Source organism: Condylura cristata, unplaced genomic scaffold, assembly GCF_000260355.1.
Source record: "Condylura cristata isolate star-nosed mole 26May11 unplaced genomic scaffold, ConCri1.0 scaffold00017, whole genome shotgun sequence".
Lineage (NCBI taxonomy): Eukaryota > Metazoa > Chordata > Mammalia > Eulipotyphla > Talpidae > Condylura > Condylura cristata.
This window is the reverse complement of record NW_004567118.1, coordinates 29,389,464-29,401,659: the sequence shown is the minus strand read 5'-3', so window position 1 is coordinate 29,401,659 and position 12,196 is coordinate 29,389,464. Positions and strand designations below refer to the sequence as shown.

Here is a 12,196-nt window from a genome sequence, read left to right as displayed (position 1 = left end):
AGGATTCACCAGAGACAGAATGGGGAGCAGAACAGGCAGATCGAGGAAGTACACTGCTGAGGGGAGCAGCGGCAGGTCAGGAGAGGTCTCCTGTGTCACCTGGATCACCTCCCTGGCAGGCGGGAATAGAACTCAGGTGGAAATGGCTCAAGCCTCTCAGTGCTGTGCTCCAACCTGCTGCACCACCAGGGAGGGCCCAGTTTTTGCCTTTTAACAAAATAATTTACCCTTTTGCATTTAATATAATCAACAGTATAGTTAGGTTCAAAACTAACCTTTCAATTTTGGGCTTTTTCTTACCCATCTATTTTGTTTCTTTTCTACTCCTTTTCTGTCTTCCTGTAGATTAGTAACTTTCATTTTTCCCTTTATAAATTGATGGTTATAAGCTCAGTTTCTAATGAATTAACCTAAAAATTACAACCATAAAGAAAATACTCTTTCTTCTCTATGTCAAACCTGAAGTGTTATACGTCTTTTATATCTGTACTTATATAATCATCCTCCTTTCTAAAGTTACTTGCCTGTACTTCCTTTTTTTTCTCCTTCATATTAATTTTATTGACCTCTTTCAAGATTTTTTTTTTCTTCTATTAGTCATATATCCATTTTACTTCCCTGGCTCATTAAATTCACTTGTTTTTAGACTAAATTCTTTGATTTTTTTCATTTTTAAGCTTCTTGAATTTAAAACTTAGCTTATTTCAAGCCAAACTTTCTTATTTTTTAATAAATTTTCCTCCTGAAGTTTGTTTTTAAACAACCCATACTCTCAGAATGAGATGCTCTCTTTCTTTTCTAAATCATTTGATTTTTTTTAGTTTGATTCTCTCTTAACCTCAAAATTATTATCTTTTACAAAGATAGTAAGAAATTTATATACTAGTAGATCTCTTGCATTCATGTCTAACGTTATTTTATTGTGGGCAGAGCATTGCTGCACTGTTATTTCCCCCCTACCCCCAAAACAGAGCTGGGTGAAGCCCCATGGGGTCTCCCACTACACCCAAAGCAATTGCTTGGCGCATCTTCAAATAGAAAAAGAGTTCAGCTGTGACTTCAACACAGACAGCAGTGCAGCGATTTGGGGACTGTCATTATGTGGGTCGTTACTTCTTCAAGATATTATTGGTGAACTAATACTTTGTCAATCTTTGCTAATCCCATAGGTGTCTCCAAGGTTTACCCCGTCAACTCCCACCCCGGATTGTGAGTTGTTTCACTGGAGCTTCTCTTTCTTGGTACTGATTTTCCTTTTTGTCTGGTGATCCGCACTCCCCGCTTGTGGGACTGATTTTGCCCCCTGTCTGTGGACACTGCTTCTATTCACCAGGATGCATGCAACAGACACCCACAAGCTGCATTGATACCCTCAGGTAGGATCTGTTGCACCCAATACTTAGTTCTGGTCTGTTCTGTTTCTGGGGAGATTGGTGGTTAGGATAGTCCCCAGAGACAATACTATTTTATGGCCAAGACTCAGAGAGCAGCATAACCTGACCTAACTCACATATCCGTGAGTAACAAGTCAGAATCCTAACCCAGGCTCTCTTGCCCAAAACCCAGCAGCTGTCAGCATGCCCTGCTGCCTGCCCAAAGCTTCCTAGTGCCAGCATGTCCACTCCCGTTGCATACTCCCCAGTAACCAGACAACTCAGAGAATGTTTAGTATTTTTCTCTTCTTTTAACTCCTAAAAAAACCCGACAATAATAACATGCAAACTGCAGACAGAGGCATGGGTTTCACTCTCCTGCCCCTCCAGACATCTTTCTACATTATTCAGACACTATCCTGCCCGCCCCCCTCCCCTCAACCCTCCACCAGCCCTTTGGATCTAGGTGAAAATCCCAAGAAGATTTCCAGGCTTGGCCCCTTCAGCAGATGAAACATTGAGGAAATAAATTAAGGGGAGAGGCGGCTCCTAACTGGTGCGGTCCAGCCCTGTCTCACAGACCCAACGGTAGGGGGTCTGGCAGAAGTCATCATTCCAGCGGCCGTCATCTGTGAAGTGGGCACAGTCCTCGCCTCCGCCAAGCCCATGCCCGTGCCAGTCATCAGGCTGGTCTGGTCTCCAGTTCCTACAGAGACCAGATGGATATGGATCCCAGAAGCCCCCTTGGGCCCTGGAGCCCATAAGACTGGGACAGCAGGACACAGGTGGAGGGGCAGGGCCACAGGGTGGCACACACTCACTTGAAACCCTTCTCGTAGTCTGACCCGTCCACCCATCTCCAAGGCCCATTTTGGTCGGTGAGACCAATCCAAGTGTTCACAGGACCCGTGTGGTGCTGGACAAATTTCTGACGAGAAAGTAAGGGGATGTTGGTGGCTCCCCTTTGGGCCAGTCAGCCTCCCAGAGGAGCCCCAGTCCCTTCACCTGCTCCTCCATGGAGTTGATGACCACCAGGTGTGCGTTCTCCAGCTGGCAGTAGTTGTCAGCCTCGGGCCAGGGCTTCCCAGAGCGAGAGAACCAGTAGCAGCTCCTTTCATACGCCACCCAGTTAACGGGGCAGCAGGACTTCTCAGAGGCTGAGTGGGCACAAAGAGGGAGTAGGGGCTGAGGCACTGCCCAGAGAGGAAGAGGGCAGGAAGCAGGACCAGGCCACCCCTTCTCACCATTGCCCTGCAGGACGGCCATCTGACAGCTCAGGCCTCGCAGGTCAAACAAAAACTGCTTCATGTGGAGCAGCAAGGAGGCATGATCTGGAGAGACCCAGGCAGGGGGAGGAGAGGAAGTCAGAATAAGCAGGGGTTGGGGAGGTCCCTCTCGGCTGGCCCCACGACCAGTCACAGCTGTCTCTCTTTCGACCCAGACCCTGGTTTGGCCTGAGGGGTCCTATGTCCTACCCAGGCCCGCAAGTTGCTTCTCTGACCTTCTTTCAGGTTGTGCTGCTCTTTCTCCACCTGGGACTCCAGGGATTTCATCTTTCTGCCCACTCTTTCTCCTAGGAGAGAAATTTGCTCAGTGTCCCCACATCCCTACCCTTCCACAGACTCCCAGTCCCCCAGCCCCTGCCCCCCGCACCCGCACCCTGAACATTCAGGTCCTTGACTTTGACCTCCGTGGTCTCGGTGAAGTTGCTGACCATGTCCCTCAGAACCTGCATCTCCTCCTCCAACCTGGAGTCTGCGTGGGACAGAGGGTGCACAGGATCAAAGGGTGGGTTTGTCCACCATCACTGCAGCCAGCATGCCCCAAACCCATCGGTCAGCAACCCCCCTAACATTAGTCCCTTCTCAGCCACCCCACCCCAGGGCACCCACTTTGGGCTCCAATCACACAGACAACCACCAGCAGCAGAACACTGAAGCCCAGCGAGAGCAGGAGGAGGCGGAGTCCGGAGCAGAGGCGCAGAAGGAGCGGCCTGGCAGGAGACGGCACTGCAAAAGAGGAGGCGCTGGCTCAGGGACTCTGGGGTCTGAGGAGGGAGGGAGGCTGAGGGCGCACTAGATCAAGAAAGCTGCGTCGTGGGGGACCTTGAGGGTCTCTGGAGGAGGAAAGGAAAGGTTAGGAAGGGGAGTCACAGCTTTGACCTGCCCCAGCCCTGCCCAGGCCGAGCCTTTGTTGACACCTAGTGGCCTGACGGGTCACTACAGCGGACAAACTAAGCCTTGGGGATGGAGTTTAACAGGGAGACCTGAGGAGGGGCAGCCAGCTAGGGAGTCGTCCGTCCCCCCTCCCTACCCACCCCAAGGCAAAGCACTGAGAAGGAGGCCGCTTTCTGTCTCCATGAATCCCACTCTCCTTGGGTGTCGGGAGAGAGGGCAGGGTCCCAGCCTTCTGGCGTCTCTGGTGCCCGGGACCTGGGAGTCCCGTCCCCTATGAACTAGAGTATGGGGCCTCCCCCTTACCCTCTTTCCTGAGGCACCTTCCACCATCAAAGCAGATGCTCACTCCCAAGCCCCACGAACTTCAAAGTACTTGATCAACCAACCCACATCTTTGCTCCCATGGGGGGAGGGAGGATGTTTGAGGTAGCAGAGTCCCTAGCTTCTGCATACAGACCTTACCCTCTTGAGCAAATGGATCACACACACACACACACACACACAGAGCCAAGGTTCACCTGGTGTTGGAAGAGGGGAAGAAGAGAGGAACCCTAATGTCCTGCAGTTACTCACACACTGCTGGGTCCACCCCCTCCCCAGGGTCCTGAGAAGCAGGTAGCCAGGTAGCATGGTGAGGATCAAAAGGCATGTATTAGTCTTGGGTCACCAACAAAAGGAGTCCAGCCCCACACCCGACCTCTCCCAAGAGCGGCATCTCAGCCGGCACATTCTGAGTGGGGCAGAGCGTGTGCCTGAGTCAGAGAGCGGTGCCTGAGTCACAGAATCAGGGGCCGAGACAAGGCAGTCTCCAAGCGCTCACCTTTCAGAAGTGGGGGAAGGTGTCCCCTCACCTTTTCTGAGCTGGTGGTCATTCTCCTCGTTGTCCAGATGCTGAAGGTCTTGGTACTCCTTTGTCATGGTAGGACAGGCTGGACCTGGGACTAAGTCAAGGCTGGGGCCGGACTGAGCTGGGGAGTGGGGTATAGTCCCTTTCTAAGCAGTCATCAAGCTACAGAGAGACCGTTCTTCTTTCCCCCTTTCCCTCCCAGGCCTGGCATCCAAAATTCCTCAGAAGTTTTCCCACCCAGCCCCCACCCCTCCTGCCACCAGGCCCCCTCCATTCCCTCCTCCTCCTTCTCCACCCCCACCCCAGTCAGTCCCAGTCAGTCCCCTGCCTTTCTTCCCCTTTTACTTGCTGAAACTCTTGAAGTTGACTCCTGGGTCCTTAAGTGCTGTGTAGATCTCAGCTAGGAAGGGGACTGAAGCCTGGAGAATTTAGGGTGTGTGGACAGCCCTAGACAGCTGAGCAGGTCAGATCTGGCATCCCTAGTGCCAGGACTTTGGACGGTAAACAGAAGTGAAAATGGATTTGGACCTCAGAGGGTGTGTGGGGGTGGAACAGGGGATGGGTTGTCTTTGCTTTCCTCCCCAGGGAGGGGGAATCTTTTGCTCTGTCCTCCCACACTCACCATGGGTTGGTCACCTCACTCCACACTGCTCAGTTTGAGAGGGAGAGCTGAGCCGGGAGGGGACAGGGAGTGGTGCAGTTTGTGGTTTCCCTTCTGTCACCCCCACTTTTACTTCCTGCCTCTGAATTTCCCAGAACTGTAGATGTCTCCAAATACCCCAGGCTAGGATCAGAGGGACACGATCTCTGTTCTTACCCAATCCAGGCCTGTGACCCTGGCATCTGAGTAAGGCCCCAATTTCATACAGTCCTGATGGCCAAGCTGCTCGGCTGAGGTTGACTAGCTTCACCTCCTGGGGAGTCCAGTCCTCAGGCACCATGAGAGCAGAGGGGAGGCAGGAGAGCAGCTTCCCCATTGGGAACAGTGTCTACAATCCTCCCTGATTCCTGCTATGAACTGGAGCGTTGCCTTTACTAACCCCTTTTATTACCACTGAGGAAACCCCAATTTGCAGAGGAGGAAACTGAGGCTCAGGAAGGTCAGCTTTCATCCATGTCATACCACAAGGAAGCTGCAGAGGACTGGGATTTGGGCAGTCCTGACTCCAGGACCTGAGAGCTGGCCCTGAAAGCACACCCAGCACAGAGGGCCATCATCACAGCTAGGCCAGGGCCCCAAAGATGCCAAAACCCACAACCCCACAAGGGATTCAGAAAGGATTGTGCTCAGAGAGGAGCATGTAATTCTGCTAAAGTAGAAATTAGGCGGTGTTAGGTGTTAATGTTTCCCCTTAGGTCCCAAAGGCAAAGTCCTGCAGTTATGTCCATGAGAACACTCAACTTGAGCTGTGAGTTTTATACTGTGAGAAGTTTAAGAGTATGCTCCTTACATAAAAGGGAAAAGTCCTGTGTACCCCCTCATTTATCTCTTGAAAACATCCCCCCATGCCCGGCTATTCCCCCTTCCCACTGTCTGCATGCACTGGGGCTGTGGCCAGGCTTTTGGTGGCTGCTGCACTGCCAGTGGCATTCTCTGAAATGCCACTTACTCAGGCAGGTTGGACTAGTGGTTTCGCTTGAAGTACTGGCTGGAAAGGACACCAGGAGGGCCGGTGTTGGAGGATGCTGGTTGCATGGCTATGGCCAGTGGGAAACTGTGCAAGTTACACTTAGGATATGGATATTCTTCTGTTTGCATGTTATACTGGGAAACTGGTTTTTGCAAGCTAGTTTCTACCCTATGACCACATTCCCCAAACTCATTTGTTAGGAAGCAGTGTTTGGAACAGCTCTGAAAAACACCTCCAAAGCCAAAGGTCCCACTGATAAACAGTAGAAAGAAAATCAAACAACATGCTTTGTGGGCCACTAACTCAAAAAGCAAGTCCTCTGCAAAATACCAGCAGTAATTCTGAGAACCTAAGAAGTGGCTAAAAACAAAATTATGCCACAGCCATGGTAGATTTATAGTCTGTGAACTTTACATTTACATTTATTCCTTTAAGAATATATTCACTGAATTATGCAAGGGAGCGCCCTGGTGGCCTACAGGTTAAGTCTCAGCACTACAGCCAGAGTTCAATCCCCAGCCAGGGAGCTGACCCACATGGCACAGCAGAACGTCTCCTGTCTCACCTCCTGCTCCTTCAGCAGTGTATTTTAGTAAATCTACCTGTTCTGCTCCCCACTCTGTCTCTGGTGAGTCCTCTCACCCACCCCTGTACCTCTGGTTTAAACCCCAGTTCTACGCAAAAAAAAAAAAAAAATGCAGGGCATTCAGGGACAAAACATCATGTATTAATTTTCTATTGCCAAGAAATAAATACAGCACAAATGCAACAGCTTTAAACCAAAACTCATTTATTAGCTCACAGTTCGGAGGGCAGAAGTCCAAGAAGTCATGGGTTCCATGCCCAGGTGCTGGCAGGAATGTGTTCCTGTCTGGAGGGGAAGGAAAAGAATCTACTTCCAGTTCCCTGCATAGTGTGAGTGTGAGGTCCTCACCTTCTGGCCAGCTGGCTGTCAGGGGTCACCCTCTGCTCAGCATACCTTGACGTGGCCCCCTCCATCTTCAAAGTCAGCAAGGTGCATTGATCGCCCCCTTTTGCTGCCTTCTCTGACTTGCTCTATTTCTACAGGCTCATGTGATTAGAGCACGCCCCCTGCAAGCCTTCCTCTCTGCTGTCACCCATGTACACAACACATCTATGTGAGTATAGGAATGAACACACAGAAGCTCAACAAGACAGAACATAACAACTAAAGGAATATTTCATCTTATCTACAGCTTCCAGGAATGACAGTGTGGAATCTTGGGGACCACTTTCAGCATCTCTGCCTACAGCACTTCACACAAAACAACCCCTGTCGGCTGAGTACTTTCCTAGAGGACGCAGAAATCCAGCTGAATGGCAGGGCTCTGAACAAGGTGATCCTGCTCCAGGGCTTGAGAAAGGCTCCCTAGAGGGTGTCTAGAATGTGGCTTGGGAAAACGGGTCAGATCTTATCTGTGGTAATAAGAGCAGTAGCAGAAGAGAAATGGCCAAGAGAGGTAGCTTAGGCCCCAAGGTGGAGGATCTGGACTCTAAGGAGGTATTCTGAATGTTTGTCAGAAAGCAATGGTCTCCAAACTGGGGGAACCTGCACCCCATGGGGACTGCCCGATTATCCATTACGTGTGGCAAGGAAATATTAGAACTTTATCTCTATATAATTTTTATCCCCTTTCTTTAGATTTCTAGTTGGGGGTGTTTTGTAGCCTACAAGAGGCTTAAACAGTGGTGCATATTATTAGTGACAGTTGCTAAAAATTATCACTTCAAAACTTAGCAACTTAAACCAGAAATATTTCTCATCTCACTCTTGAAGGTCAGGAGTCTAGGTACAGCTTAGTAGGTTGATTCAGGCTCTTGGTCTCGGGAGGTTGCAGTCAAGATCAGTCAGTACTATATTCCTTTGACGACTTGACTGGAGGACAAACTTTCAAGGTGACTCACACGGCTGGCAAGTCGGTACTGGCTTATGTGGAGGCCTCAGCGCCTCACCACCTGGGCCTCTCCACGGGGGCTGCTTGAGTGTCCTCACAACATGCCGGCTAGCGTCCGCCACAGCAAATGATCCAAGAGCACAAAACACAAGCGAGGAGCCAGAACTTCTTTTATAACCTGGCCTCAGAGGTTAATGCTCCATTTTCTCCACATTATCCCAATGGTTGCACTGGTCAGCTGACTAGGTACGGGAGGTGACTAAAGAAGGGCCTAGACACCAGGAGGTGAGAATAAGTGGGGGTCACCTTAATGACTGACTACCGCATTTACACAGTTATAAAGAAGTATATATATTTTGGGGTAGACACTCAGAAACATTTTGCTAAACAACCAAGTTGAAAGACTGACTAAAGAGCCCTCTGAAGTGTTGCAGGCCAGGCAGTAGTGAAGTCAATGGCCTGACCTGGGAGTGGGTGAAGATTCAGGGATGAATCTCTGAGAGTAGGGAGTTCAGTCAGAAAGCTGCGTGCTGGTCCCAATGAGAAACTGAGGCTTGAGGCCAGAGGAAGATCACTTGGATGGAATGGACCTGGAGGATACTGAGTGTGCAGGGGCTAAGGAGTAGGGCGGGGGGGGGAGGAGGTGCTGGCAGTGCAAGGGACCAGGAGACACTTGAGTGTGGCACAATGATGGACCCAACCAGTGACCAAGCACAGTGGAAGCAAGCAGCCCAGTACACAGCCCCTGCCTGTAGGAGCAGCGGAAGAGTGAGCCCAGGACTGCCCATATACAAGCCAGAGAGGGAGGGCGCCCTTCGCGCTGGGGACCAGGTGTGCCCAGTGAGAAACTGCAGAGGAGAGAGAAGACGCCTCCTTGAGGGTAAGTCAAGAAAAGGGAAGGCTTTTCAGGCTGGGAGGGAGAGCGGGGAGGGCCAGGGCTTGAGCAGTTAGTTAACAGAGAAAGGACTGATGGAAAAATATGTGGATGCCAAGGAGGCTAGAGGCCAGAGATCCCACAAAATGTTGTTAGGGAGCAGATGAGGCAGCAGAAAGAGCCCACAGACCTCTGACAGAGCCCTGACTTCACATTGCCCTTATCTGGAAAGTAAGCTTCTTGGCCATCTGAGTTGTTAAATGAGATGGGTGACAAGCCCGTAGCTCACAATGTAGCACATAGCAGGCTAGCAATTCTTATTATTTTTATTAGCAAGACTTGAGCTACACTTCAGGTGTCTCAATGTCTGGGGAAGGAGGAAGATGGGCTCAGGGGAACAGAAGTGTCTCTCCCCATAAGCCAGAAGATAATTAGCAACTTCCTTGGGACAGAGCTGTGGCCCCAGCCTTGTCTAAGACAGCCCTACCCCCTCTATGGAGACCTGGACTGAGCAACCTCAGCCTTCACCCGCCCTCAGGGTGCTCTCAGTTCACATCTGGAGTGGGCCTTGCCCTTGCCCCAGACCCACAGGGCTCAGGCTACACCCCATGCCTCTCTCTGGGCCGCAGTTAGGTACCCAGCACCTTCAAGACTAGATAAATAGGGAAAGGTGCTCAGTGATGACATTCCAAACAGGGAAGCACGTGGCCTGGGGCTGGAAGTTGATGCCACTGTGCACCAGTTTAAAATGTACAACATAGCCACAACATTCCCTCTCCCCATCCCAGTCACTGGAAAAGAACTCCGGCAGGGCGGGCCTGAGGACCTTATCTCAGAAGGGTCTTTCTCCATCCAGACCCACCCGTCCCCAGTGACATACTCTACCCCAAGCACACCTCCTCAGTGTTGGGACAGCAGAGATGTTGTGGCCCACAACCCTCTCCCCTCCTCTTTCCTAATTTTAGAGAGTGAAAAGTTAATTCCAAATGTTGCCAAGGAACAACAGGAAATGAGAGCAACCAAGAGGCCAAAGCAATCATTATTGTGTTCTGCCAAGGGCCTTACGTGTCTTCCCCGATATTCCACACCAGAGCCCAGTGAGGTGGGTATTCCGCTTCACAGCTAAGGAAGCCCAGGCTCAGAAGGTAATCTCTGCCCCGTCAGCCACGCCATGAGGCTCACCTAAACCTCTCCACCACTGCGCAGCTCTTTGAATAAAACTCAGTCTAGCAACAGGCCTTGCTTCCTTCTTTGACCTACCTCCTACTTCTCTCCCACCCCACACGCTTCTCCACCTCAATAACATTCTATCTTCTGACAATACAAACTTCTTCCTACCTTGCCATTTTTCTGCACCTCTCCTGTATTTGACCCCAGCCTTCACCACAGGACAAATCTCAAGCCCAATTTGATCCAAGCAGAGACTTCCTAATTAAACTAGCAAGACACAGACCAGAAACACTTTCAGCTTAAAGCATCATCGTTACTTTAAATGATCTATGATCCTTTACTTCTTCAGTCCACTGTCCCACTGAAGAGACCTCAAGTTCCCAGAGGGTAAGGCCTTTGCATTCCCAGCATGTCAAACACTACCTGGGCTGAGGCAGACCCAAGTATTTGTTGAAAGAGAGAGTGGAGGAATGAGGATTAAACCCAAATCTGTCTGGGAACCCAGTGCTCTTACCCTCTTAAGCAGTCTCCTTAAACGGCCAGGAAAGCGCTCCTGACAGATTTGGAAGAATCCAACCCACGCTGCTGCTAACGAGCTTTCCTCTGAGGAGTATGTGGAATGAGATGGGGAGGGAACTTTCTTTTTAACCATATGTATTTCTATATTTATTTGAATCTTTGTAAGATACATGTATTACTTTTGTAATCTTAAAAATAATGCATGCAGAATTAGGTAATTGTAGCCCTTCTCCATAAACTCTCCTTAACCCCTTAGGTCCAGACACATTGTCTGCACACACCTTCCTCAGCTCACATATTTTTCCCTCCAGCCAATGGTAGAAAACAGCACAGCCTCAAACCATCTGCTCCTACGCAGAACCAAGCTAAAAGAAGGATTATTTGAAAAGCATCCTCTAAAGCAGTGCTTCTCCACTCAGCAAGACCTCAGAATGTTCTGGAAGGTTTCCTGAAATACAGACCCCTGGGCGCCACATCCAGGCTTCAGTGGGCTGGGTTCTGATGGATGGAGTGCTACACAGAACGTTCTGCAGGGCTGACCACAGAGAGGACAGCAAGTGTAATGACATGCCTCCGGGATTTCTGCCTCTGTCCTCGGGTCGGTTCAGGCTGTAGCAGCCATCCTCCCCGTCTGCTGTCCCTGAGTCAGTCTTTGGCATCCAACGTTCAACTTCTGCTGGGGTGGCCCTTCTGCATTGTTCAGAACGCAGTACCCTCCACCTCAGCCTTTCCCTGTAGGGCTCCTGACTCAGAGGAAGAAAGGGGTGGTAGCACAGCTGGTACCAGCAATGGCTCATCTATGCTGCAGCTGAAGTCTTTATAGTAAAAGCCTGTCAAACACATGAACAGTAGCAGAAGAAAAGCTGACGGGGCCTCCCATGTAGCGCAGGGGTTAAAGTCTCAGCGGCAGGCTATCACCAGCCAGCCAAAGAGCCACTGCGGCATGTGTTCGATGCCAGGCCAAGGCCGGGGAGCTGACCCACATAGCACAGCAGATCTCCCCTGCCTCGCCCACTGCTGCCCTCTGCAGTGTGTTTCGGTGGATCTACCTGTTCTGCTCCCTGCTCTCACCACCCCCTCGCTTCTGGCCTGCACCCCAGTTTTTGTATGCATAGATAAAGGAAAATCTTAAAATATAAAAAAGGAAAGCTGAGAACCACTACTCCGCATTGTGGCATCTGAGAAGCTTCAGTTAGGATATAAGGTCATCAGGCAAGTCTGACTCCCTAGAAAAACTATATTTGTCTTTATAATACAGAATCAGGTAGACCATTTCCCTTTTTGCCCTACCAGGAAGCTCAAAAATCCTCATTGCTACTGCATGTATTTCTCCTATTTTTATCTTTGGTGTCAAGGTTCTATTTTCTATCTTCATTATTTGCAAACTGCTTCAGATCTTTCCTATAGATCAAATCTTTCCTATGAGATGGAGCATTTAGAGATCCAATGTCTAAATATTTACACAGCATACTGTCAGCAAATTTCTTTAAGAGGCCATCACCAGGGCCTCCTGGTGGCACAGGGGTTAAAGTCTCAATATTATCACCCCCTGCAGCTCTGCCCTACACTCCAGTTCTTGTATGCATAAGTAAATAAAAAGAAATCTTTAAAAAAAAAAAAAGTCACCACCAGATCTTCTCTAAAACTCCACAAACATAAACAAAATTCCCCTATCTTTCCCTTGAGTGA

The 12,196-nt window shown here is 49.9% G+C and overlaps 1 protein-coding gene across 1 annotated transcript; it reads right to left on the bottom strand.

Moving 5' to 3' along the window:
• Positions 1-1,686: 1,686 nt before the first annotated feature.
• ASGR1 (asialoglycoprotein receptor 1) lies at positions 1,687-4,468 on the bottom strand. Its single transcript, XM_004685101.2, has 8 exons — positions 4,402-4,468; positions 3,266-3,382; positions 3,033-3,128; positions 2,875-2,946; positions 2,618-2,704; positions 2,379-2,530; positions 2,195-2,301; positions 1,687-2,079 (listed from the first exon to the last, which is right to left on the bottom strand). The coding sequence occupies exons 1-8, from the start codon at positions 4,466-4,468 to the stop codon at positions 1,923-1,925; spliced, it is 855 nt and encodes a 284-aa protein (XP_004685158.2). The 3' UTR covers positions 1,687-1,922.
• Between the last annotated feature and the right edge of the window lie 7,728 nt (positions 4,469-12,196).

Bases quoted from the DNA above. Each gene is read 5' to 3' on its own strand.
- ASGR1 (XM_004685101.2), bottom strand. From the start codon at position 4,468: ATGACAAAGGAGTACCAAGACCTTCAGCATCTGGACAACGAGGAGAAT. The intron at 3,383-4,401 runs GTGAGGGGACAC...CCTCTTTTGCAG, and splicing joins TGACCACCAGCTCAGAAAAG to TGCCGTCTCCTGCCAGGCCG. The intron at 2,531-2,617 runs GTGAGAAGGGGT...GTGCCCACTCAG, and splicing joins GGCCGTCCTGCAGGGCAATG to CCTCTGAGAAGTCCTGCTGC.